Source organism: Bacillus rossius, chromosome 15, assembly GCF_032445375.1.
Source record: "Bacillus rossius redtenbacheri isolate Brsri chromosome 15, Brsri_v3, whole genome shotgun sequence".
NCBI classification, from domain to species: Eukaryota; Metazoa; Arthropoda; class Insecta; order Phasmatodea; family Bacillidae; genus Bacillus; species Bacillus rossius.
In genome coordinates this window covers 7,866,440-7,894,408 of record NC_086342.1, presented here as the reverse complement: position 1 = coordinate 7,894,408, position 27,969 = coordinate 7,866,440, and the positions used below count along the sequence as shown (strand labels likewise).

The 27,969-nt window shown below is 37.6% G+C and overlaps 1 protein-coding gene and 1 non-coding gene across 6 annotated transcripts in view; both read right to left on the bottom strand.

Annotated features, from left to right (window-relative positions):
* Window positions 1–2,882: 2,882 nt before the first annotated feature.
* Window positions 2,883–2,956, bottom strand: Trnai-aau (transfer RNA isoleucine (anticodon AAU)). Its single transcript has one exon. It is a non-coding gene; the product is annotated as a tRNA-Ile (tRNA).
* Window positions 2,957–8,748: 5,792 nt separating this feature from the next.
* Window positions 8,749–27,969, bottom strand: part of LOC134539259 (adhesive plaque matrix protein-like) — a 38,401-nt gene continuing 19,180 nt past the window's right edge. For all 5 annotated transcript variants that reach the window (XM_063381080.1, XM_063381083.1, XM_063381082.1 and 2 more), the window contains exons 10-21: window positions 26,490–26,562; window positions 24,890–24,975; window positions 23,655–23,727; window positions 22,726–22,808; window positions 21,523–21,595; window positions 20,517–20,599; window positions 18,276–18,354; window positions 15,841–15,938; window positions 14,312–14,393; window positions 13,042–13,145; window positions 12,054–12,207; window positions 8,749–8,971 (exon numbers count right to left, since the gene is read on the bottom strand). In XM_063381080.1, coding sequence (XP_063237150.1) covers window positions 8,775–8,971; window positions 12,054–12,207; window positions 13,042–13,145; window positions 14,312–14,393; window positions 15,841–15,938; window positions 18,276–18,354; window positions 20,517–20,599; window positions 21,523–21,595; window positions 22,726–22,808; window positions 23,655–23,727; window positions 24,890–24,975; window positions 26,490–26,562 — 1,185 coding nt within the window. In that variant the 3' untranslated portion in view covers window positions 8,749–8,774. The remainder of the gene's footprint in view (window positions 8,972–12,053; window positions 12,208–13,041; window positions 13,146–14,311; window positions 14,394–15,840; window positions 15,939–18,275; window positions 18,355–20,516; window positions 20,600–21,522; window positions 21,596–22,725; window positions 22,809–23,654; window positions 23,728–24,889; window positions 24,976–26,489; window positions 26,563–27,969) is intronic.

The following is a 27,969-nucleotide window of genomic DNA, read 5'->3' as shown; positions in this document are numbered from 1 at the left end:
GCTCAGACAAATAAATTTTGATAGTGTGATATGTTTTAAAACATTTTTGAGATTATCCGACCAAATATTTTAGATGGAGTATATTGAATGCCAATTTCCATTGTCGGAACTTCATGCCACGAACAGCTTTCTCCTGGACCATCCTTCTTGTCCTGTGCTGAACCTGCCTGCTTGACGCTTGAACTGTTTAACCACCGCGTTAAATGAGCCCAAGACAGTTAGTCATGGCATCAATCGCTGCCATGGCTGGCCAATTCCCGGACATAGCATCACGATGCATGCTAACTACCCTTTCTGCATGGCTGAAACCCAGCATGATTAGGCGCGTATGATTCGGCCTGAGACGGGACTTGAGTCGTCTTCCCTAACCCAGAACCCCTTCCAAACAAATACACTTAGTTTTTAGTTAGGTTAGGAAAATAAATTTCTTAATTCGTGCCTCGCCCTTGGATCGTCGTGTGCCTTTAAATTTGCATTTAGTCTCCCTTTCCAAAGTACGTTTTCTGCCATTAGCACGGTCCTTGTTTTGGTGCGCTCTTTAGACTGTTGCCAGATTACGCAAAGAGCATAAATATTTTAGACACAACTTTATATATAATTAGTTCTTTTAAAAGGAAAATTGGAAATGAGAATTTTGGTAATACGTTTTCTTGTATTTTATCAAGAGCACCATCTGACAATATTCAATTCTATCCGTTAAGGAAACGTAACAGAATTAAATCATCTCAGTGTCAATCTTTTTAATATTTTTTAATATGAAAAATTTTGGCTCCACTTGACCATAGGATATAATTAATGGAATGCCTTTTTTATTAATAGTGACCGACAGCTACTAATCATTTCTCCTGTGAAATAATAATTGGAGTTTAGAATTGATATATTTTCCTTCAGAATATACCTATACAAAAAACACTATTTTATGGCCTAAGAAAAATAAACAAAAAGATAAAAAAACACACTAAAACTTATTATTATTATCATCGATATTATAAAAAAAAATTAAATATTAATAGCAGCAGCCAGGAACTAGCAATCTGGCAACAGTGGGTGCCATTTACTTTGAACTGCAAATTAAGCGTGGGACGAACTATAGTCTGTCGGACCCGCCACCAGCCGGCGCCAAAGAACTTCGGTCGGTGAAGACATCACACACGTTCCCACCGCTCGCTCTCCTTTACAATTCCATTCGTTCGTTTCTTTATGGCTTTGAGCCGCACGATTACATCGCGGATTCGTCGGGTAGCAAAGTAGACTTGCAGCACACGTGCAACTTGCTTCTACGCTGGATGACTGGACTGGACTACAAGTGATCCAGACACAGCGCAAACCGCAGTGTCAAGGGTGTGTATGTTTTTGAACCACTATTTCTGGCAGGAATTGTTTTTCGATTATCCAAATTTTGAACTGAGGAGGTAAATAGTTTTATGATTACAATATCAAAGTCTCTAGTCATTCTAATTTTCTGGCATCATTACAACACATTGATTTATTATATATCATAAAAAAAAATATCAGTACTATATATAATGCAGTGTTGTTATTTATAACAAATTAAAGTAGTGGAGTACCGCCAACGATCCAGCCCTAAGCATTCTTGTGTTGAGTTTGTACCTTTTAAAAATAACATTTAAAGTATTTTTTTCTAGTAAAATTGTGGAATGTTTATGTTTATAGTGCAATCAGTCTTCATCCTCACAGGACCTTGGTGCATGGGGGGCGTTAACGTTGACCGAGGGGGGGGGGGGGGGGGAGGAGGTTGTTAAGTGAATGTAAATCACTGAAGCCCGGTTGAGTTTAGAGATGTTTTGATAGCGGGATGAAAATTACAACTCTATTGAATATCTCGAGGAAAAATAAAATACTGATTAGACTGTAATAAGGTATGCCTGCGCTAGCGATTGTTTCCTTGTGATTGGCGGTCGTCCACAATAACACGGAAACGTTAGACGGATCACATAAACGGAAACGGAACTCCCTGAACATTTAAACGATAGCGTCTGCTGCTTCCACAACGACCGGAAACGTAAAACTGGCAACCAATGGAATCGTATTTCAAAGTTACGAAATATTGACTTGATTAAAAAATATGTATATATTATTATGCTTCGAGATCATAGCACGAGCAGAATTTGCATTTATAATGAAAATAAACCATTAAGTCATAGCAGAACACTAGATATTCTTGTATTTGAAACAATTTTGACGTACCTATTTAAAACATAAGTAAACATGGCCAAGTATTAGACTTCTATTGGTCGCACGGAGCGACGTAAACGGAAGATCTCGACAATGCCGAGCTAATCCGTACGGGTCCGTCTCTGTCTGCGTGCTATAGTAGAAACTCTGTTTCGTTAGATCCGTCTCCGTGTCATTGTAGAAAGGACCTTACAGTTATAGCCACGGTAACGTCTACGATATTTATTTATACATAAATATATAATTATATATATTTGGTTTAAGAAATGGTACATAAAGAAATGATATGCCCCTGGTTCTTATTTTCTCTGGCAGGCCCTGCGGCCGCTAAGCGCAGTTTTACAAGAGGTCAAGGCAGACGGCAGTAAATGCGGATTCCACAAGGGCCCAAAAGGCCTCACGATTCTCTAGGCCTTGCCATCTTCGCCTCTAAGCTGCCAACAAAAAAAAAACACTATTGAGGTTTTATAACGTCGTTGTTATTTTAAAATAAATTTGTGATCACAGGTTCAATAAATACAATTTATACTAGTTGGTACACTTGTACCTACAAGCAGATTATTTACACAGAAACAACAGCAAAAATAAAAGTACTACTAAAATAAAATTTTATGTATTCTTCCTAATTATTTTTTTTTGAAAAGCATATTAAAAAAAAATAATTTATAAGTGATTAAAAAAAACAATGGCCCGTGGGGGGATCGAACCCACGACCTTCGCGTTATTAGCACGACGCTCTAACCAACTGAGCTAACGGGCCGCGTTGGTATAAAGCGTGATTTGAAATTACATATTTAAATAACATATTTTTTTATGCTACTACAAATTTATAGCTTCACTGTTCAGTAGTATCATAACTTATAGTATATATGAAGGCGAGAGGCCATTTAAGGATGTACTAAAAATATAAACGTACATTTAGGCAGAGGTGTCCACCCCCCCCCCCCAAACACTATGACTCACCCCCCCCCCCCTAACCTAATGATGCGCCCCCCCCCCCCCGAAATTTTTTATGCCATTTTCTCAATGATTTACTCAATTATTTTATAATATTATACTTTTTAAGTATTATATTTTATCACATTTTGCATTAATTAAAACTGATTTTCTAATAATAATTTTGGTCATATCAGGTAATATTTCCATCCTGAACCGACAGATGCCAAACTGCTTTTGTTGAGGAAAGTGCGGGGTTGCCAATTTGATTTACAAGATCCCTTTCAATTATAAAAGCACCAGAAACGTATTTTCACATTAGAAGCTATAATTATGTAAATAATATATACATTTTTCTCGTCTTTTAACCCCCCCCCACCTAAATTTTAATGACGCAGTCTGCGTCATTACCCCCCATTGTGGGCACCCCTGATTTAGGTCTAGATTATGTGGTACGTGATTTTTATCCGAAGCCAAGTTACAAGTGCATAGCGGCCGAACCAACCAGAACTTGGCCGAAGGATGGCGTTACAACCTTGTGCGAGACACCCAATAAAACATATTAGCTTCAATAAATTTTGATTAGGGGCTGTCCATTAATTACGTGAGGTGTTTTACTTTTAATTTGTACCCTTCCCTACCCCTCGGGTGAGATTTCGTGAGGTGTGGTGGGAACTTCCCTTCCCTTGAGGTGAGATTTACCCTGTAATTTTTAATTAACTAAAAGTTTAAATGACCGGCGCAGCGGGGAATTTCCCGAATGGAATCTCCGCTTATGAGCCACGTGTCTCGATTCGGGAAATCCCAGGCACAACAAATATTTACATAATATGTACTGTCTATATCCGAGATTGCTTTTTTAATACATAAGTAATAAATTTCTGCGAACTCAGACTCTTCAACTCTTAACTTTTTTTTTATTTATTTTCGAAATAATAATAATAATACATAATGTAATTAGCCAATAATTTTTTTACGTACAAAATGGAATACCATGAAACTAAATAAACTAACTGATTTGATTATTTTTTATTATCTGCAATATTAAAGAATATATACCTATATGTATTGAATTGAAAAGTTGACGTGAGATTTTCAATGACCTCCTGCTCCCTTTAAATGAAATATCATGAGATTTTTATCACCGAGAACAACCCTGTTATCACCACGAGCAAGAGCGTACACAGAATTTTGTTTCCCTGATGGAAAAAAAAGGGAGGGGGGGGGGCCATGTAATACCACGTTGCCCACCGTTTTCTTTCAAATGCCTTCATTTTGTTGGTGGGATAAATTGTTATAGATATTTTTTAAGGATTTCGAAAAGATGGGATATATCTACCGATTCTCCCCTGTGTACACCTCTGGCTTAGAGAACATGAATTTTTAATTAATGTGTGACCCAGGTATACGTTTTAGCAACTTACTTATTTACTTACCACATTTTTTTAGTCTGTTAATAGGATTTACACATCTTAAACACTATTTGCCTTAAACATTAAAATAGTTCTAACGTAAACATTCAGACTCATCATAACACCAAAATATTAAAAATGTTTTAAAATTATTGAAATGTGGTATTTAAAGATAAGTCTGAAATTAAATTATTTTTGTATGGGCTATACATAATAATGTCATCCACACAACACGTAGTGACTACAGTCAGAATAAAAAAAAATTTTAAACAACATTCTAGGAATACCAACCCAGAACAAGTGAACCAAAATAAGGCACACTGGTTATCTCAACTATATGAATAGTTATAATTTAATTTCATATGAGATGCTTCATACTATTAGTAATGTATTAACATAAATTTGCAGTATATTTTGTTGCACTAGGCTATATTTAATTTCAGCTGTTCTGTTCTCCACTGGCCTGCAGAATACTCTGAAGACATCCTATATGTGAACTAACTGCAGCTGAATTATCTCTCATGGCTTCAGTGTATTCCCTAATTACCTCAACTTCACTTGGAGCAGAAATTCCATTAAGTCTACCAGGAATATTTTCTTTAAGATTTTTTTCTCATCTACCACCTATGTTATAAAAAAAAACACTGCTTGCTTGCTTCTGCTGAGCTATGCTACATTGTCTTCCTTTTCAGCAAAACCAAGTACATTTTCTACATGAATACATAAATTACGAGCTTCGGATACAGAAGTTTTCTGCTGGCATATCAGGTGGCTATGTTTGTGCTAGTGGCACATTCTGTACATACTATTTCGCAGTTAAAATCCATTCTGTTTTCTTTGATATAATAGAGTAATTTGACATGGAATAATGGTTCTAAAAAGACTATGTCTGAAAGTATACCATCAAATGTATATTGAAAAGTAGACTTAATCTATGCCGGCTTCTTACTTCCCCAAGTTTACTTGTCACTTTGCCTTTAGTGAGTATCTACAATAAGCCTCTCAAATAACTTGTCTCTTAGGAAGTTCATTAAAGCAAAATTTGCTTTACCTAAAAGTCTTATTTTCTTCACTTGTAAGTAAATATATTTTAAATAATATGTGCATGCGTTCAATATGCACATTCGTATTAATGCCACACTGAAGCCTGAAACAATGTTTCCACGATTGAACAATTGATAATGCTCATGGAAGTATGCACCAAAATGTGCTGAGTAAGGATCACTATTCAGTTGTTTTATAACAGCAGGAGGCATCATTTCAAACAAAACAGGTTCCCGTCTTGCAGTATTGTTCACATGAGTTTGTACACTTCAGCATGTTTTTATCTTCCGTTAAATTTTTGACCGTCAACGTGTAAGAAAGGTAAAAGTCTCATGGTCGGTGGCTCCATGGATAAGACCCATGCATTGAAGAATGAGTCACCCATATCAGACATAAACACATTACATCATAATTCCCAGCATCTTTTTGATATACTAAAAATTTTTTTTTTGACTGTTCTTTTCTGTATTAGGAATATGCAAGGGAAATCTTACCTCTTGTTATCTACAATGAGTAATGTAATCAGCTCAATATATAAAGATATAGTGAGAATGTCTTATTTCTTGAGCTCATTAATATTTATTGTGATAAGGTAATTATTTGTTTGAAAAATAGTATGAGAATTTCTTATGTTTTGATCTCTTTAATATTTATTGTAATAAAGTAAAAGTTTGTTGGAAAGTAATTATAGTGAGAATATAGAATTTCTTGAGCTCATTAATATTTATTGTGATGAAGTAAAAGTTTGTTGGAAAGGCATTATAGTGAGATTTGCTTATATCATGAGCTCATTAATATTTTTGGTGATAAAAATAAAATAAATGCCCAAGAAGTACTTAATTTTTTTTGGTATAAGAGCTCTCAATTCAGTGCATTATTATTAATTTTATTATTCTATTTTTAATCAATTCTTGTTCCATGGCATATACAGGTAATTGACTTGTGTCACTGTGCAACACACAATACATTGCACAGTTTAATCATACACCTCAATAACCATTACTTGCAAGTAATTTATTATGTTGACAAAATTTACTCAGTGCACCAAGCCAATCAATCATAAGCGCAGATTAAAGAGAATATAAGATAATTATACATACTGTATAAAACACCATTACTTAGCCAACTCATGCTTTAACCATATAAAACTATAAAAATATAAATGTAAAAAAAAATTGAGAGCGAGTTTTTCAGAGGTCGCCAGAGATGTACAACGTCTAACCTCGGTAACGAGCAAATTCATGTGTTCTCATGTTACAAACACACTTGTAAAACTAAACTTGGACATGAAATTTAACGTAGAGTTCGTTAAAATAATGTTGAGCATGATAAATAGATGAAAATCGAGTTTTCAACTGAATTTCTGGACACGAATCACACGTAGTTTTTGCACCTGCTGCATGAATTCGCTGCCGGAGCAGATATGTTGACTACTGAATCATTTGATTTGCAGGCCAAAATATTAAACTATATAATGAAATGGCTCCAATGAAAGCAAAAAATCCTTGAAAAATATATAAAATCCCAGCTTTAGAACTTATTTTTGACAAGGAATTTTATTAAGATACTGCCTATCTTATTAAGCCGTTAATACCATAAAGTTTTCCTTTGGCTTTGTGATCTTTTGTTCCAGCCATCTGCCATAAGTGGCAGCACCGTGGCTACACATTTCCGTTCCATGCGACTTCCATTGCATTCACGAAATTACTCCACCAAATGCCGTATCCGAATAGCTAAGATGTTACAAATAAAAAATCAACATGCCGTGTTGAGTCTGATGTGATACAAGGCCAACCGCCCACTGGTGCTGCACATACCAGACTGATGTTTGCAAATGTGTGTGGTTGGCTCTGTAGCCTGTATCACATGATGGAAGGTCCTACAGGCTCCATTAGAAGCTTCCAACTAAACCTCCACGGTAGCAGTTACGGATGTTTCATGTGGATTTGAGACTGGTGTAGGCCTAGCTTGTGCGAATGGATTTATTGTGAGAGTTGGTACTGTTTGTATTGAGTAAACATGGATGTTCGCCCCATTAAAATCAATAGTAAAGATAACTTCAATACCTCCAAAATAAACTTACCATTTTAACACCAGGAGCACACTACCACTTCATCCTTATCGGTAGAGACCTGCAAGATTCAATGACCTCCAGGATAGACTCTACTACACTCTACACACTCGGGCAAATGCCACCTGTTCATTGGCGGCTGACTTGTGAGTCGTCTCGACTGAGTGTCTGTGATTCGACACTTCTTTGAGCGAGGGTCTCTAATTGTCCCTCATTACTCCAGATTAACAGTGAACCAATTGCAGAAGCAGCGCTAAGGTATAATTATTTGAATTGTAGCCTATCACGAAATGAATCCGCGAATTTTGCAGGTCTCTACTTATTGGATAAATTTCCACCTTCTACGAAACCTTCTACGGAAATTCTAGCTCGACCGATCACCAAAATTTCCATGAAAACGGCCAGCGCTCTGCTAATTCTTCCTCGGGACCACCCATACCAGCTGCCATAGAAGACCTTCCGATGAAACTTCCATCGCGTGATAGGGGTCAAAGACTAGTTGACTGAAATATCACCTCTATCAAGGTGCTCTTGACACCTCTGCACGTAGAGTCCTCGCAGGTAGTGGTCGCTGACACGTCACGCTCATGAGGCGAGGGTCGTGGGTTCAATCCGAGAATCCCTAGCATGAGACTCATACCCAAGAGCACCGAGACGGTACCCCGGTGGTATGATCTGGGAGGCTTCTTCTGCGATTCCTGTTTGTTTTTATTCAAACTAAATTTCGAATCAAATATAAAATTATTTACGAAGGTCACATATTTCTTTTCAATTCAAATAATAATATACAATTTTGTTTTTTTAAACACTTCACAAGTGTCAGAGAAAGATTAAAAATATGGAAAAATACAAAAAAAAATTTATATTTGAAACATAATATAGTTTAAAAAACTAGAAATTTTTAAAAATAACCCTAAAATATTTTTTTTTCCGTTACATATATAAAAAGGGTGCATGCATATCAAATTTTGTAGAAAATCAGTTAAATTTTTTTTCTCGGAAGAATCAGTAAAAAAATAATTTAAAAAAAAATTCTATTTGAAATGTTGAAATGAAAACAGCGTTGAACCAAAACCCTACTCACATTAATAATGGAACTTAAGTGTATTTATTTTTTAAGGGTAATTTAATGCGTTGAGCGGTTGCGCAGGTGCTTCCGGGCCGGGGTCGGTCGGAGGGGCCCGGGTGGTGACGAAGCTCTCCAGGCGCACGAAGCTGCAGCTGACCACCTCGTCGCTGCCCTCAGGCGTCACGGTCACCACCTGCCCCAGCAGCGACGAGGCACAGCTGAGCGTCGGGGCCGGCTCGTCACCTGGACACACTCTTACCTCGAAGCTGATTCCATGTACATCCAGTGGCGTAGCCAGGATTTGCGTATGGGGGAGGGTGTTAAGAAGCATGGACCCCCCCCCCCCCCCCGTATTAAAGAGGGGGGGTCTGGGGGGTCCTCCCCCGGGGAAAATTTGGATTTTAAGGTGTAAAATAGTGCTATTTTAGCAGTTTTTGGTTCTTAAATTTAAATATTGTAATGGTAAAAATTTTATTAATTTTAATATGAAATTTTTTTGAGTGATGAATAAGAAATTAATTATAGATTTGGTGCTAGGGGGGGGGGGGTTGAACAAACCCCCCCCCCCCCTCCCAGGCTACGCCCCTGTGTACATCTACATACACGCCACTCTTCCTTGAGGCCTGGCGCCATTCTCGGAGCCGATTCCACGTGCATCTACGTACACGCACAAACGAACGTCTGTTCGTTCATCCCGTGTGCGTTCCTAAACGGTTTGTCCGATTCAGGAGCGTAGCCGGGGAGGGGGGGGGGGGTGTTTCAACCCTCCTCCCCCCCCCCCCCCTTAGCACCAATTCTTTAATTAATTTCTTATTCATCACTTAAACAAATTTCATATTAAAATTAATAAAATTTTTACCATTACAATATTTAAATTTAAGTACCGAAAACTGCTAAAATAGCACTATTTTACACCTTAAATTCCAAATTTTCCCAGGGGAGGACCCCCGGACCCCCACTCTAATACGGGGGGGGGGGGGGGGGGGGGGACCATGCTTCTTAACACCCCTCATACACAAATCCTGGCTACGCCACTGGTCCGATTTAAATGAAATTTTGCACATTTGACCTTCGAAACACGAGGTAAGTCACTGTAGGTAAGATTTAGATAAAGCCAACCCTTAAAGCATAATTTAAGGTGGCGTGTGAGTAGTATCAGATAATTACCAGTAAGTATTTTATGACATTTTCTCTTTTTTATGGTCCGAATAATAATGGTGGCGTGCGAATCAAGAGATAGATAAAGGTATGTGTATATATATATATATATATATATATATATATATATATATATATATATATATATATATATATATATGTGTGTGTGTGTGTGTGTGTGTGTGTGTGTGTATACATATATATATATATATATATACATACACAACACACACACACACACACACACACACACACACACACTTATACAGATATAGAGAGATGCTTTGTATATGTATACCTACCTAATTCAAACAAATTAAACAAATTGAAAGAGCCAATTGCCACGCATGCCAGGCACTAGCTAGTTAACAATAAAAAAAAAAGTTAACAATAATCTTTAACTTTTTATTTCTATGCAGGGCCATTTTTTTTTTTTCGCGAAAATATTTTTCAGACCAGCTGTGTGTTAAAACTTTGTAGCATTGTTTGTGTTTCGTGGTTGGCAGGGTGGCAAGGTGAAAAACAGTACCCTCCCCCTTCCCTCTTAGAGCCAGATTTCTTTTTTTCCCAATAATGATGCTCATTATTAACTAGCTTAAAATGAATTAAGTATGGCCAAAAAAAGAAGGTAGCCTACAGAAAGAAAGCATGAAATCCTCACACATGTACTTTCGTCACATTAACTTGCAGTCATTATTATTCCCAAGGCTGTAGCCAGAATTGTGTGAAGGAGAAGTCCAGTACAACCATTATATCATTTTTTATGAGTAAGTTTTTTTTTTTAAATTAAGTGTTAAAAATAACTGTCTCACTAAAACATCAGGGAACAGTAGACTTTAGAAGTCCAACAGTTTGCACATTGAAATTTAAATAACAATTTTTTCTTGAGAAAAGAAAACTGAACTTTAAAAATTTTTGTGTTTTGTTTCATTAGTTTTTATACTCTTTCTTATGTCAATTGGATGGTGCTTTCATTAATACAAGCTTTAACCCTATGCAAACACATTTAAATGCACACACAAACACACACATTATTTAATACATTTACACACATGTCAAGTAACATGTGTGCAAACTGGCATGAAATATAGACTTCTTGCAAACATAATTTCTGCTGCTTCTATGTGAGGTATGTTGGACTGGATGTGGTAGGAAATGCATTTATTGTAGTCCACTATAAGGATTGTAATTATTCTTCCAAATAAAACTGTCAGCAACCTTAATGTAGCTAAGTTACTTTCAATTTTCTTAGTCTGCGGCTGGAGACCTGACAAATTCATGGGTTCAATGACCTCCAGGATAGACTCCAATAGCCTCTACACACTCGGGCAAATGCCAACTGTTCATTGGCTGTTGACTTGTGAGTCGTCTCGACTGGGTGGCCTGTGATTCGACACTTCTATGAGTGAGGGTCTCTAATTGGCTCTCAGTCCTCCAGATTAACAGTGAACCAATGACAGAAGCAGCACTAAGGTATAATTATTTGAATTTTAGCATAAGGGGGCGTTCAAGTATTACGTAACGCAATTTGGGGGGAGGGGGGGTCTTGTAAAATGTTACGATGCATTACAAGGGCGGAAGGGGAGGGTTTGAACAATGTGTTACGTAATATTGTTATTTATTTAAATAAAAAACTAGGCAATTAAAATTTCCCAAGTTTGCAACCCTTTTCGTTTATGTTTTACGGGGAATCCCTCGATTATCTTGTACGTCATTTGTTTTATTAAATAACAATATAAATAAATGAAATAAACAATATACGCATGTATTGGGAGTTAGAAATTGCTTGTTATATTTATTATTACCGCAAACGCGATTAAAACAATAACAAAGGTATTTTAGCGACTTTCCGGTACTTTGCGCAACATAATTATGACTTTTAGGTAAAAATGGTCACTTGGGTGTTACGTAACGTTTAAGGAGGGGGAGGGGGTACAGAAAAATGTTACTGCGCGTTACATGGGGGGAAGGGAGGGTCAAAAATCTTCAAAAATTGCGTTACGTAATACTTGAACGCTCCCTAACACGAAATGAACCCGCGAATTTTACAGGTCTCTATCTATGGCTTCACTATTTTTTTTTTTTCCATTTAAATCCTTGAAGGGAGGGTCCTACCCCCTGGCTACATGCCTGTTATTCCACGGACATTCACGCCACAGAAACAAACCTTCTCTGTTGCGGAGGCAGTCCGCCACATCGGAGAGGAAGTTGCCTCCCGTGCAAGTGGCGGCCTGCTCTTCAGACCGCGAGCTCGGGGGTTGCACATCACACCCTGCACTGAGTGAGAGAAGCCACGGCTGGCATGTGCACTGTGGACGAAACTGAAACACACCAACAGAGTTCCCGTCATCAGTGCCCCGAAACGCACACCTTTCAGCAGGGGCGCAACAACTAAATTTCTGAAGGGGGGGGGCAATATACCTTTTTATAAAGGATCATTGATCCCCCCCTATTGAAGCGGGGGGTCGGGGAGACCTCCCCCGGGAAAATTTGTATTTCAAGGTGGAAAATGGTGCTATTTAAGCAGTTTTATTATCTAAAAATTGATTACACAGCATTTTATTTGCCCCCGTTTGCCCCCACTTCAAGGTTTCAGAGGGGGGTAAAAATACCCTTGCCCCCCCCCCCCCCCCCTCTTTTGATGCGCCCTTGCCTTTCAGGCATCCGCCCAGTCATGGGTGTATTTGTGCTATTAAAAAAAAGGGGGTTGTCTGTAAAGTCGGTTTACGCACGATAATTTTACATGATAACGTCATAAGAAAACGTTGATGAAAAATTGAATACTTTTTAATTTTCAAATATTATTTACAGTTTTTTGCAAATTTAATTTAAATAATTTGTTTAAATATAATCACGAACAATTAGTTAAAAAGTCCGCCTTAACCTGTTTGATATTATAGAAGATTTTCTCGCACTGTGGTTGGCCGGTTCATGCATGCTCGGCTCAGGTGGAACGTGACGAGTCATGCTTTTTCGTGCATGCAGCAGGGGTTCATCGATTTATAAGATGTTATCACGTCAAAAATAAAGTAATTATGTTTAACCTGGGAGTGAAATCTCTGCTACTTCTATACTCCTTGGTTCAGAATTCAGAAATAACTGTAGTTCAGGACATCGTTAAAATGCCGCTACTGATTTGTGATGTCTGTGCTCACTCTTTTCCTGGTTTTGGCGGGGTCCTTGGAAGTGTCTTCTGCTCTCGGCGCCGTGTCTTTCGCGGCCTCGAGCATGTCGTGCTTCCGAGGCGTCGCAGGGACATCTGCAACAGGAAGTTGCCGGTCACATTGCTTGCGTCCCAAGTGAAGCACGCGACGACAACTCGTGACTCCGGAAGGGAAAAGCTGTACCCACAATGATCCATCTCATCCGTCCGTCGCCTGTCCGTCTGTAGTTACGTGACATGCAGCCAATCAGATGACCCGAAAAATTCCATCCGTCCATGTGTACAAAACTTTGCCAAGCTTTAACTTTCGACGGATGGAAGGGCGGAAATTATAACCTCAAATATGTCTGAAAGACATTGTCTTTATTATAAAATATTTTTTTATAATTTATTTTTTAAGCTTCTTCCATTTTATGTTATTAACTTGCCTATGAACACATTTAGATTTTGATATTTGAAGCAATAATTTTCTGAGACATAAAAGAATTAACAATGCACAGTAACTCGAAAATACATCTAAATAAATAGTTTAGAGTTTGTTTATTCATTTATAAGTGCTTAGCCCACATGATCATCAAACTGGTAAACCTTCTCAAGAGAAATTTCCTCAAAAACATAAGCCTTAATAGTTGTTGGCAGCATCCAAGTGGAAAAATATTATGACGGATGTGTGAATCGTGAGTCCAGCTATAGCCTACAGTTCACAAGAATGAAAGCTAAATCTACAACCTGAACAGTTCCGAAGTTTACTGAAGTAAAATGTTAGGTTAGGTTCAGTCAGTGTAATAAAAAACAGGTTTTTTTTAAATTTTTTTCCTGGAGGATAGGCTAAGTTAGGTTAGGTTATCGTAAGTAAAATGAAAGTTTGGTCAGGTTAGGTAAGCGTTATTCAAAACACTCTATGACCGTAAAATATACAATCCTTGCAATGCGGTGTTTTTTAAGAAGCGATCGGCAAACTTCGGAGAACTCCAGAAATGTTCGGGTGCGTATCTCACCCCTGTGAACTGTAGGCTTTCCCTTCGGAAGAGGTAAGGCCTCCAAGGACGTCTAACTACAAGGCAGCTACAATTTTTTCAAACTTCACAGCTAAAAAAAATGTACATACCTATATCTAAAGACTAAACATTACCGTGGCCATAACTGCAAACGTGACCTGGAAGAAATTGCATAACTTGTAAGCAATGGCAGATACAGGGGAGAAGGGGGAAGGGGGGGACTTTCCCGGCCCTGGAGCCGTCCAGCGTGAGCGAGCTGCGTACCTGGCGTGATGACCTCTCCAGAGTCCAGACGGGCAGGTCCCGGCGCTCGGACTTTGGACTGCCTGACCTTGCGAGGGCACTTCTGTCGACACGGCACAGGAACTCCAATCAACTCGCACACCGACACACAGGCAACTACAGAATGCTCCACATAACACTGTTTTTATAAAATAATTGCAGCCAAAAGCAAAGTGAGTTACGATAAATGTCTAAAGAAATCGTTGGCACTCTGTGGCCACTTAATAAAAACAAATTCGTTAAATTACATACACAAAGGTTTAGTGATTTTACATTTTTCGCCTGAAAAACCCCTATTTAATTTATATTAGGTTACAAAAGTGATTTTCCCATTTCTTCAAGATCTATTGGAGAGTACCATGGTCAAGTGGTTAAGACAGAAGACTAACAATCAAAAGGCAGTGAAATCGATACATCTTAAATCCACTCAGATTGTTAGAAATGTTTACTTGAATAATAAAAGGAGATGAAATTAATAATAGTTTGCAAGTACACATTGTTTATTAACAGCTATAAGCTACAAAAATAAAATATATCCGCAAGAAGTACAAATTAATATGTTCATTGTTAATGTAAATTTACTCGATGATGCTGTATAATTAACCGACAGTTATGGTAAAAATACACATGTATGCATATTTAAAATTATCTATAACAGAATTAAAATATACTTATACATACATTTTGTGTAAAATTACACCATTTACATCACGGAATATTTATTTACAGTGTATGGTGAACTGAAACTTATCAAAATCAACCTTTGATAAGAAAACCAGGCAATAAGTTTGTTTGATTTGTACACTAAAATTTCTTCGCCATGCATGACCATATTGATTGAGCCTGTAAACTATTTTTTATTCACTGTTCACAGTACTTTTTGTTCAAAAATACCGTATGTCCCACATTGAACAATATATTTTACATTCCACGGTTTCATATACCCACGCAGTCATCCGAGAACAACCTCAGTCTACTCAACATTTCCTCCCCTGCATCATTCATCACAGTCTCGCCTTTGAATATATATACTGTATAGAAGTCGCGAGTGGATAGGATTTACTCTACGGTTTTTCAGGATCGTATGATGAGCAGCTTGGGAACTTCACCGCTGCAGTGCGCTGCCGTAACGCCCTGTATCGTCTCAGGTTGTTATTTACACGTTATAGCCCAGCACATGTCGCCTGCTGTCATTCCTCCGCACCCCGCACCCAACATTTGCTGCAGCTCTAGGTCGTTCAACGGGAGTTTGTGCATGACAAAACTGTAGGGATGAGAGGTGGGGTAGAGGGTGGGTGGAGGACAACGCGTGTTTGAGGGAGGGTGGGGAAGGGGTGTTTGAAGAGTTCGACACTTGTCCGCCAGGGACCAGCACAAATCAATGGCCTAGAGATGGTGGCGATTGCGGCGGTGAATTAACCAACCACCTCAAAACCGTATTACAAATTTTAACCTGGGCTGGCGACTTCTATACAGTATATATATTCAAAGGTCTGGCGAAGTTGCGCTACCTTAGGGACCGTCTGACTCTCGACCAGGTCTTCCACGGAGGCGCCCTCCCTCATCATGGGCAGCTGTACGAGGTGCTGCGAGGGTTTCCCAGGCTCATCTGGAACACACAGAGGCCAGTTCTTGTGCGAGATGCACACCGGCCTGCAAACAACGCTAGAAACTCTGCTGCGCTCCATACATTTTGTTTGAAACTCCACAAAACAATCACGAACAATTAGTTAAAAAGCCCGCCTTAACCATGTGTGATATTACAGAAGATTTTCTCGCACGGTGGTTGGCCGGTTCTTGCACGCTCGGCAAGATGATACGAATTTCCGACAGGAACATGAATGTCTTTCATCTGGGGTTGGGCGTTCTTTTGGCTGAAGGATTCGACGCCGCTTAAAAACTCGTAAACAATGAAAGCTCTAGAGCTGAAGTAAATATATCTTGGTAGAGCAGACTTTGCTCGTGGTCGTTACGTATGACTCACCCGGTTAACATGCACAGTGATGACGTAATGAGCGTTGAATTGAAGTCAGTGAGAGCTGTAACTCCGAAGGTTAATAAATTTGCGTGATTTGAACTTTGTGGTGCTAGTTGAGTGAAATAACTAAAAAGTTACTAACTTTGGTTTTGGAGCCAATAATTGCAAAATGCCTAAGCAAAAAGGGTTATGTCAGAGAATTGTCGTAAGTAACGAATGAGGCAAACAGTATCCGAAAGAAATGAGCCAGTGGGGCAAAACGAAAATTAGAATTCAGAAGTTGATATACAGGCTAATTTCTACGAAGATAAAGTGATCTGAAATTACGAAGAACTCTTCGTTTATTCGAGACGAATTCGTTGAAAAATCAGTAAAATTACTGTAACTTCTAACATTCAAGCAAATGTGAAAACGAGCAACATAGTTTGCAAGGAGTACGTAATTAAAAACTTAATTCTAACAAAAAAATATATTATTGCAAAGTTAATTCTTTATCATCCATCAAATTTATGCACAGTAAAAAAATACTGTCTCAGATATCTAGTTATTTTTCAGCAAAGTCATCTTGCACTTCAAATAAAATGTATAAAAAATGTTACTTAAACATTTTTTCGAACCAACATTTAAGGTAGCTAAAATACGAACAACTATACAGTTTACATTCCTAGCATTAAACCTTGAGCTCACACAAAGAGTTGGTTATTTCCTTATATTGTCATTACAATTATTGCAGGGCTTTCACTGTATATTACTTCCTACACCTCGCTTGCATTTTAAGTTTCATCTCAAGATTTCTCAACTGAATATTTATTAATTATTATCTGCTATCCGTAAAAATTCACGCAAGTTTACACAGCTATAATCACTTTGTGACCTTTCAACAACTCCAAAAATAATGTTCAGTAAATAACTGGTGCAAAAATTAGTGATACAACAACAAATGTATTAAATTTTCAGGAAACGCTCTTAATTAATAGCAGTGATGAGAAAATGGAATAATAAACTCGGCGTGAGAGAGCAAGCCTTAAAGGCGCCCACACACGATCAGTACAAACTGTCAGTTCGGACTTATCCGTAGGATCTTAACAGTCGGAACTGCCGCGTGTGTGCAAGGACGGTGGACTGGTCAGTCGGAACTGAATGTCTTTCCATCAATTTGGGCTTAAGAACCCTCAGTCCGAACGGACGTGTGTGGGAACAGCGTCTTGCCAGTCCAAACTTTCATCCAAAAAAAAATCCGTCCATCAGTCCATCAGCTGAGTGTCGTGGCAGACATCTTTGTTCGTACTCTCTGGTTGCTTTGCAAATCCCCCCCCCCCCCCCCCCGGCCATCCCTTTTTTCTAACTAAAAGTGCAACTGCAATTGCAAATTCCAAAGTTCCTTCCGTATTCTACGATGGAACGATACATCCAAAAGCAACAGCCGCCACCGGACTGATCGTGTGTGGGGAACGCTTCAGTTCAGTCCAAACTGTCAGTTCGGACTGTCTGATGCGAACTGAGCACCGTGCATGCATGGGCGTCGCAAGGATGTATTTTTTGGGGGGGATTGCAATTGATTTAGTTGTTGAGGAATATCCATCCCCTGGGAAAAAAGTGGGGGGTCCTGGGGTCCTCCCCCGGGAAAATTTGGGGTTTGAAGGTGCAAAAAGGTGGTTTTTAGGCATTTTTCTTTCCTAAATATTTTTATTATAGTTGGTTGCAATATATAGATGATTTATTTTTTTATAAAATTACCACAATTGGACTAAATGCACCATGCACAACATATGGGTTATATCACAGAAATCATATTAATAATATAACTATGAAACTAAATATATTATTGGAGGGGACAAAATTGAAGACTTTTATTATTGGGGGGGGACGTCCCCCCCCCGTCCCCCCAGGTTGCGACGCCCATGGTGCATGGATCAAAACTCAAGCAAGACCTTGAAGCTAGTCTTACAGCTGCAGTAGCCACTGTACCTGGTGTGGCTGTGGCGATGGCTGCGTCGGACAGGCTGGGGAACCTGGGTTCAACCCTGTATATGGAAGGCTTGCCAACCTGCCAGCACAAAAATCACACATACCGTACATGCATATTTAACTTCACGATTACCAACCATATCTAAGGAGAGCACCTCAAAAGTCAGTTCCACCTGAACGTGGCCAGTCAAATATCATCATATTAGGTAACACGGTAAGTACCTACTGACTTAAAAACTCGGCAAACATAAGCATGCTCGAAATGAGGGAGGGAGAAAGGTGTGGTATGGGGGTAGGGTTTAGGACACCTGTTTTTTTAATTTTTTTATTATTAAATGATAACTTTAACCTACCACTATCAGGATGTCTACTTTTAACTCATGAACAAATTTTGTATGAAAGTTAAGTACTGTATGTATGAAATAATATGTAATGAATCTAAGACAGTTAATACAGATATCAACAGCTTTTTGTCTAATAACATTGAGTTGGTTACAGATGCCATCCTGATGACAATGATGATGGCAACTGAAGAAAAAAACCAACACACTAGAAAAAATGGGAAATGAAACAGCCATCCAAGACCTTCAGTAAAGAATCTTATCAATACATATATGCACAACATTGTAGTACACATTTTTTTTTAGGAAGTTTTGGAAGAGTTTTCTTCCAATTTTTTTATAACAAAAGTTCTCTTTATAGTAATGAAAAATAATTATATTACAAAAAAATCTTTTATTTACAGAAACGAGCCAATTTAAGTAAATAGTCTCTAACTATTTATGTTTAATGTGTGGCTATATACTAAAGTGAGAAGATGAAAGTAAGATAAAAGTTAGCATAAGGCTGCTGTAAATAATTAAATATATCATGGCTTCCAGCTGTATAACAGTTCATTTAGGAATGTTTTAGTGACTTTTGTGATTTTCATTACTTGTATAAACCTTGATTATATTTTATCAATTAAATACTGGGAGGATGTGCATAAAAATTTTTTTTTGCGTGGAGTCCACACAGAAATGAAACATTTTTCTTATAAGGTATAAACAGAGATAAATTATTAGTCATTTTTTTGAACAAGAGATAATAATTGAGAATAGTAAGGATGCAGGTATGGTCTCAAATGAAAAAATTACTTTTTCCATGCCCTGTACGCTCGCATCCGTTCACTAGCACTCTTTTGGCAGTTTATTCTCATGTTGCCTTTGATAATACCTCTTATCTGCTTCTGCCTTTTTATTATTTTGTTAAATCTCTATCTCCAGCTGAATAAAATGAACAAACAATAAAAAAAACACTCCAATAGAACATAAAGTACACTTATAAAGTCTATAAGACAGTGTTCACATACCAAAAATAAATTACACTTATAAAGCTAACCTCTTAAGTCTATACGTCTTTTTTTACATTTTCAATAACACTATTCACATAAAAATTAATGATACTTATACAGTTAATTGCTCAAATAAATAACTCTATGCCACACGAATAAATTAATTTTAGATACTTTAAATAAAATTAAATAAAATCAATGTGGTAGCATAAATCGTTAGCCATATCAAAACCTAAGTAGACAAACACAAGCAGCGTTACGAGAATTCTGTAGCACCACTGTTGCGTCATTTATGCCTCTCCCCTGTCGTCTCCCCTTCCGGCCGTTACAACTAGCATACAGCATGCTACGCTACGTATCTACCCTTCCACCTTTCAGTTGTCTTCCCATTCGACCACTAGCGCATGCATCAGTGACGCACTCTCCTCCTCTACCGGTTCCCCCACCACGTACCTAACTATTCCCCTCGTGCGATCGGAATTTTTGTAACATTCAAAAATTGTAGCCCCTTCAGCAAATAAGTTTCACTTCAAAAAAAAAACAATGCACTAGATTACCACATAAATCAGCATCTTTAAATTAAAGCTATTACAAAATCATGCCAATTCTCTCTCTCTTCCTGCCCACCCCATTAGAAAAATCTTGTATGAGTCTCTGCGGACCAGATCACACAGTTACACAAACATCACCTGCACACTTATCATTACGAGAGTCTGGTAAGGCACTTAAACTTAGGCGTACGCTGAGTGCTCGAAAATAAAATACTTCAATTCTTCGTAGCTGTGTGACGATACATATACCTTTACCGTGACCAAATTTGCTAATAACGATCAAAGAACAAAACAAGATAAAAAGATTTTAATTTTCCTTTTAACAGACGGAGCTCTTTTATTTTTTTAATACATCACCTTAGCTGCTGTATCTTCTCCTGTGGATGCTGATCGCTTCATTGGTGGTTTGATTTTGCTGCTTGTTGGCCTAGTAGGCATATCTGCAACACAGACAACATTTCACGTGAAGAACACTATGCCTTTAAAATTTTTTTTAGGTAGATTTTAAAGAACTGCTACTACCTTTTGTAACCGTTACCATGGTGCGACTTCTGGAAATTTTCCCTCCATTTCATTTTTTAAACTACAAAATTAATTACTTTCCTCCAAATACAAATATAAGAATAAATTTAAACACTATGGAACTCAGCTTCATCCTTCTGCTCTCATATCAGCAATATTGATCTCTTAAGAAATGTTTTTAAATTTTCAAATCTACGATGAAAAATTTCAAGCAATTCTTCAACAGAGCCTGCTCACATGGATGACCTTCTAAGGAATAATCCTTCGTGTGATGTGGGTTTTAGGATGACTGTTGTTTCCCAGTTATACCCAAGTGGTCTACATACTACGGTTCTGTACTGGTAATCCAGAGGTGCCCACCCCCCCCAAACACTATGACTCACCCCCCCCCCCCCCCTAACCAAATGATGCGCCCCCCACACCCTGAAATTTTTTATGCAATTTTCTCAATGATTTACTCAATTATTTTATGATATTATACTTTTTTAGTACTATATTTTATCACATTTTGCATTAATTAAAACTGATTTTCTAATAATAATTTTGGTCATATCAGGTAATATTTCCATCCTGAACCGACAGATGCCAAACTGCTTTTGTTGAGGAAAGTGCGGGGTTGCCAATTTGATTTACAAGATCCCTTTCAATTATCAAAGCACCAGAAACGTATTTTCACATTATAAGCTATAATTATGTAAATAATATATACATTTTTCTCGTCTTTTAACCACCCCCCCCTGAAATTTTAATGACGCAGTCTGCGTCATTACCCCTCTTGTGGGCACCCCTGGGTAATCTTGGCGGGCAGAGATAGCCCGAAAACATGCAGCAGCCATTGTACCTGGTGTAGCGAGGGCTGCGTCGGGCAGGCGAGGGAACTTGGACTCCACCCTGTGCGGAGGAGGCTTGTTAACCTGTCAGCACACAACCACACCTATGTACACTGTGTCCCTAAAAGAATACCCCAGTTTCAATGGTATATTATAACAGTATAATTTAGACTGTTTTAAACAAATCGTACATCAAATTGAAGGTAAACTAATCTTGTTTTTCGTACAAATGTTCAATATGGACAATGTTAGTTATACGGTACACATCCAACCTGAAGTCCCAATCCTTCCCACAATTTGGTTAACAAGTCCAGAGTAATGGTTGCAATAGCCTCTTCAATTCTGTTCTCAACTCTGGCAAATTATTAGGTAGCGGTGGAACGTAGTTAAAATCTTTTATAATGCCCCAAAGGAAAAAAAAAATGGCATGGCATTATGTCAGGTGAATGTGGAGGCCAGCGAAAAAGAGCTCTGTCGTCTCGAATTGCCTGTACCATCGGCAGATGTTTTTGCCACATGGAGAAACAAAATTACTCTAAATTAAACGCACGTTGAACTGAAATTACAGATTCACTCTTAGCAAATTGCAGAACACAAAACGCTTTATGCTCAGGAGTCGCCATTTTGCGTAGGTGGCACTGCGAGTGAGGAAAACCACGAAGCAGTACTCACGTATGTGATTATCTAAAACTGTTTGAGTGTCTCTTTAATTGTGTCCTTGTACCAAAACTCTACAACGCATACAGTTGATACTATTTAAATTTACATCTGGGAAATTCTTTTACGAACATACTATAAAAAAAATCCCGTTAATCCTCTCTCTCTTCCAGCCCCATTAGGGGAATCTTGCGTACGCCACTGCGGACAAGATCACATTATCTATTAATGCTTACGGATGAAATGGTCAAGAACAGTGTATTGATTGAGCACTATCAACTGTTACAAAACGTCGCGAGGCAATAACAACACCGGTAAAACTTACAATACACAAACTAACACCTGCACAATTCTCATCACAAGATGTGGTCGCAAGGTACATGAAATTGGGCGTAGGCTGTGTGATCGTACATAAAAGACTTAAATTCGGTATGGCTGTGCGACGTAAACATTTACCTTTAACGTGACCGAATCTGCTAATAACGATGAAAGCAAAAAACAGGTAACATGTTTTAAATCTTCCTTTCAACCTTGTGAGCCTTTTTTTAGTACGTCACCTTAGCTGTTTCGTCTTCTACCGCGGATGGTGGTCTCTTCATTAATGTTCTGATTTTGCTGCGCGGTGGCCTACCATGCACATCTACAACACACATACACAGTTTCGTGTGCAGAACATACAATCCTGCAACTATCGCAAGGTAGGTATTTTTAGCAAAATTTTTTTTTGTGTTAAGGATATCAATTGTAAACAGCAGCTAGTCAAGCCAAAATTATGGAACAAACTTGCAAACTTAAAAAGTCTATGGTATCTCATCGTAAAAGTTCCTTGTTTTGTATGCATCAAAACCCTTGTAAAATTTGCACTTTACAAACACAATTCTCAATCAAAAGGTAAACATTAAAAGCTTTGGATTTGCATTCAGAAGGACCTGGTATAGAATCCCTTATTCGTCCGCCGTGATTTCGTTTCCCTGAAATCATTTCCAGAAAATTTTTGGGTTTTTACCTTTTATAGGCAATATTCCCGTAGTTCCCTTGCCTTGCATAGTGTTTGACCACCCCTAATGACCTTGCTGTCCAAAGAATTGCAAAAAATAATAAAATATAAAAACGGTACTCTAAAGTACAAAATATAGCTCAACATGTATCCAAGACAATTAATAAAAATGGGAACAGCTATTTCGACTAATAAAAGTGAGATTGTTACAGAGGGAGGACATCGTTGACGACAATAATCACAACGTCTACAAAATAACAAAAAAAATTGACCAACAAAAACAACACACTCAAGAAAAACGGGATATGGATTAGCCCTCCAAAAACTTCACTAAAAAATCTTATCAAAATTTTCACAACAATGTGGTGCATCTTGCATGTTTTTTTAAAGGACTGTAGTTTTCTTGCGGTTGCTGTGTGCTGCTTCCTAGCGCTCTGGGGTTTCTTGTGAAGTTTACAGACCAGCCTCGCAGCTGCAGTGTCACTGTACCTGGTGTAGCGAGGGCTGCGTCGGGCAGGCGAGGGACCTTGGTCTCCACTCGGAGCGGAGGAGGCTTGCCAACCTGTCAGCACACAACCACACCTATGTACTTACTTCACCGTTACCAACCACATCTTACGGGAGCGCTTCAAAGTAGGTTCCACCCTGACCTCGCCAGGAACATATTATCCAAATAGGTAGTAGCAGTATGTACGAGTTTACAGACACGGTCACCCAGTGGGTTGTCGAAAGGGAGAGAAAAAGGAATGGTGGTGGGTTTGAAGCTTATAACGGCAGTTTTCCTCCCATAATTAAAATTATATATTCAACCTGCCATTGCCAGGATGGTAATGTAACTGATGAACAAATTTTAGTATACTTGGTTTAGGGGCTTTCAGGAGAATTTTGTTCCCAATTTTTATACATCAAAGGTCCACAATTTATATGAGCAAAAATAAACATATAACAAAATATATAATTTACTAACAGAATCATGCCAAATTTTTCTTAGAGAATGAACACCTTTGCAGAGATAACAAGGACATGATTTATGTGGCCATACATTTTTAATTTGATGTGAGGCAGTAAACTGAAGGTAAGTGAAAAAAAATTTGTAAGTTAGGAAAAGACTGTCGTAAATTAAATGTTACATGGCTTCCGAATTCATTACTTTTAATTTAAGACATTTACATGATTTTCGATGTCTTTCATGACTTGTAGCCACCCTGCATACACTTTATGAAATACTAACTAGTCAGATGATAATATAAATGTTATAATAGTATTATGTGCCTCATCAAAAATGTAAAAGAGCAATGCAGTCCATAATATAAAATAGAAACTAATAAAATAAACTATTATAAAATTTATGCAAGATATCATTCTCTCTTCTCTCAAAATTACGTAAATCTTGCATTCGCCACGGGAGACCAGCCCACACATATTTCTGTTTTCGGATTAAACTGTCATTAACTGTGTATTGATCAAACACTAAAAATTGATACAAATAATTTGAGGCAATCACGGGTCCCCCCTACCTTCTCAATACAAATGTGTGACAAGGCACTGTAAAGTGGATGTAGGCTGTCCGCTAAAAAATAAATAGACTTTAATGTCTGTAAATGCACGACAAAATCATGTACTTTCACTGTGAAAAAAAAATTGCTTATATCAATCAAAACACAAACTGGATAAAATGTATTAATTTTCCTTTTAACATTCCGATTATTTAGTCAGTCTGTCACCTTAGCCGCTGCTTGCTCTGCTGTGGAGGATGATCTCCTACTCATTATTTCTTTGATCTTGCAGCGCAAGGGTCTAGCAGCCACGTCTGCAACACAAGCAGGTTTACAACAGCTTCAGAGGTAGAAACTGATTCATGGGGAGTGGCGGGAAGATACCGATGTAATTTTTCATATGTACTAGAAGTATGAAATTTATACATACTAGGTAGCTGTTTTGCAAAATAATATGTTTATGATCGCCTGTAGTCCACGATAGGTGCTTTTCGACACTAAGTTGATCCAATGAGATTTCTGTTATTGCAGTACTGGATGTTCAATATCTGCCTGAAAGATCTGCTATGTTAAAAACTATTCTAATAAATGTAAAGATGGCTAAGTTTTAACTTAAGTGTTTTCCACTTGTATTTACCCATAGAATCACAGAAATATTTCTAAATCCAGGAATAAGTGGAAATTCTAAATATTCAAATATTCAAAATAATTTTGCAAACATGCCCGGGTAAGTTCGGGGTGACGTATTCTTTGTATCAAACTAAACATGTAGCTGACAGTAAAGATTTCAGAGGCATAAACACTCTTGTTGAGGAAAAAATATACAATTGTAATGATGATAGCTTTTAATTATGTTTTTTAATGATTATATGTGTCCTGAAAAAGAGAACATGACAGCTGTAAGAAGTATGTAAATGTAAATCTCATTTTAACAACCTAAAAACCTTCACATATAGATTCCAAAGTAAATACTTTGTCATTAAATCTAATTTTTTACACTGGGAATATATGTCCCTGATATCTGATACTTTTCTGCACATTCAACTTGTACCACAAATAAAATGCCAATAACACACAGTTAATTTTAGTAAATATATAAATATTTTTAAAACAGACAATTAAGTTAACAGTTGCATTAATAACTTATCTTACGAATCACTTTAAAAGTTACATTCCTAGCATTAGGATCAAAACTCAAGCAAGACACGGGACAATCATTGAGTGCTGCAACCTTGAAACTGTTCGTAGTGCAGGTTTATAAGCTACGCAAGAAACGCAATACAGCAAGAAATGCAAGGTGCCGAAAGCTACCCAAGAAACGCAATTCAGCAAGAAATACAAGGTGCTGAAAGTTCAATAACGACATTTCCAAAATACCTGTTCATAAAGTACTCGATACGCAAAAATAAGCAATGCAAGCATCTGCTTACTTTTCAACTTCTCATGTTTCGGCATGTTTTTCTGCAGTTCATGTTTAAAAAGACGTGGTCACAAATAATTTCAAAAGGCTTACGATTTTTTTTTTTCACAGTCATAACTTTTTCAGATATTAAGTTATAGCGCAGAGAATGCAAATGAGGTTTTTAAATAAGGTTATTAAGAATTTCACACATTTGCGTGATAAATATTAACTTAGATAAGAAGACGACGAATGATATTTTTTCTAGCGTTTACAACAGTTTCAGGATGTAGGGTTGATGTGTTGTGACTTTCGAGTTTTTTTTAAAGGACCGTAGATTTCTTGCGGTTGCTGTCTGCTGCTTCCTAGCGCTCTGGCGTTTCCTGTGAAGTTTACGGACCCAGCCTCGCAGCTGGGGTGTCACTGTACCTGGTGTAGTGAGGGCTGCATTGGACAGGCGAGGGAACTTGGACTCCACTCGGTGCGGAGGAGGCTTGCCAACCTGTCAGCACACAACCACACCTATGAACTTACTTCACTGTTACCAACCGCATGTTACGAGTAAGTTCCACGCTGAACGTGGTCAGCCAAAGGTATAGAGGTATGGTAGTACCTGTTGTGATAGCTTAGAGACATGGACACCCGGCGGCTTGCGGAAATAAAAAAGGGCATGGGGTGGGTTTAAAGCTTCGAACACCTGTTTTTACCATATAATAAAATTATAAAATCAATCTACCATTATTAGGATATATTCTAATGCCTGGTGAGCAAATAATAATTCAGGAGAATTTTGTTCCCAATTTTTATACATCAAAAGTTCACGATTTATATGAACAAAATAATCATATTGCAAAACAGATAATTATTAACGTAACTTATTAGAGAGCTAAGACTTTTTTTTAGAGATAACATGCACATGATTTAAGACCACAGTAACTTATTTGTATTTGGTTACTTTTGGTCTGTAAACTGAAGTGAAGTGTAGAATTACAAATGTAAGATAATGAAAGTCTGTTGTAAATTTAAGGTTACATGGCTTCCATCTACATTTCTTTTTATTTCGAGACATTTACATGACTTTCATGTCATTCTTGACTTGTAGACACCCTGTTTACACTTTATCAAATAATAGCTGCTCAGATTATTATATGTTTGTTGTGTATCGTAAATTGTAAAACAGCACTGGATTTATTTATCATATAAATTATAAAGTTAAAAAAAAAATTTGGTTGTCTGTAATGTCGGTTTACGGATGATAGTTTAACGTGACGTCATAACAAAACATTGATGAAATGATTGCATACTTTTATGAATAAAATTTAAAAATTAATTTAATTGAATTATCACTATTTTGTATGGATACAAAGAAGGAGTGAAATGAAATCTACAATTTAATTGATAAATTTACTTTTATTTGCACTCATTAATTCAAATATGTTTATTACTTTAACGAAGAGATTATTTTAACTATAACTTTTATACATGTTTGCTATTTAACTTCTTCCAATCTGTGTTATTCTGTTAAGGATAGGACGATGATAGGAAAAGTAGGAAACAAATGGGAGTGTTTCAAGTTTAATGTACCTCGAAAAAGTCAAATCGATGGTTGTTCCAATCGAGATGGTAGAGAGATAGATGCGGCGCAAGGGTACAATGAGCATAACGGGACACAGCGTAACGGGTCAATGTGCGTAACGGGACAGTTTTTTGTGCGTGCAGCCGGTGTTCATCGATTTAATAGACATTGTCACGTCAAAAAAATATTACAATATTATTAAAACCATAACTCTCTCCCTTTCTCTCGCAACTACGCAAATCTTGCACACGTCACTGGGGACAACCACACATATATTACTGCTTTATGATGAAATGTTCATTAACTGAGTATTGATCAAACCCTGACAACTGA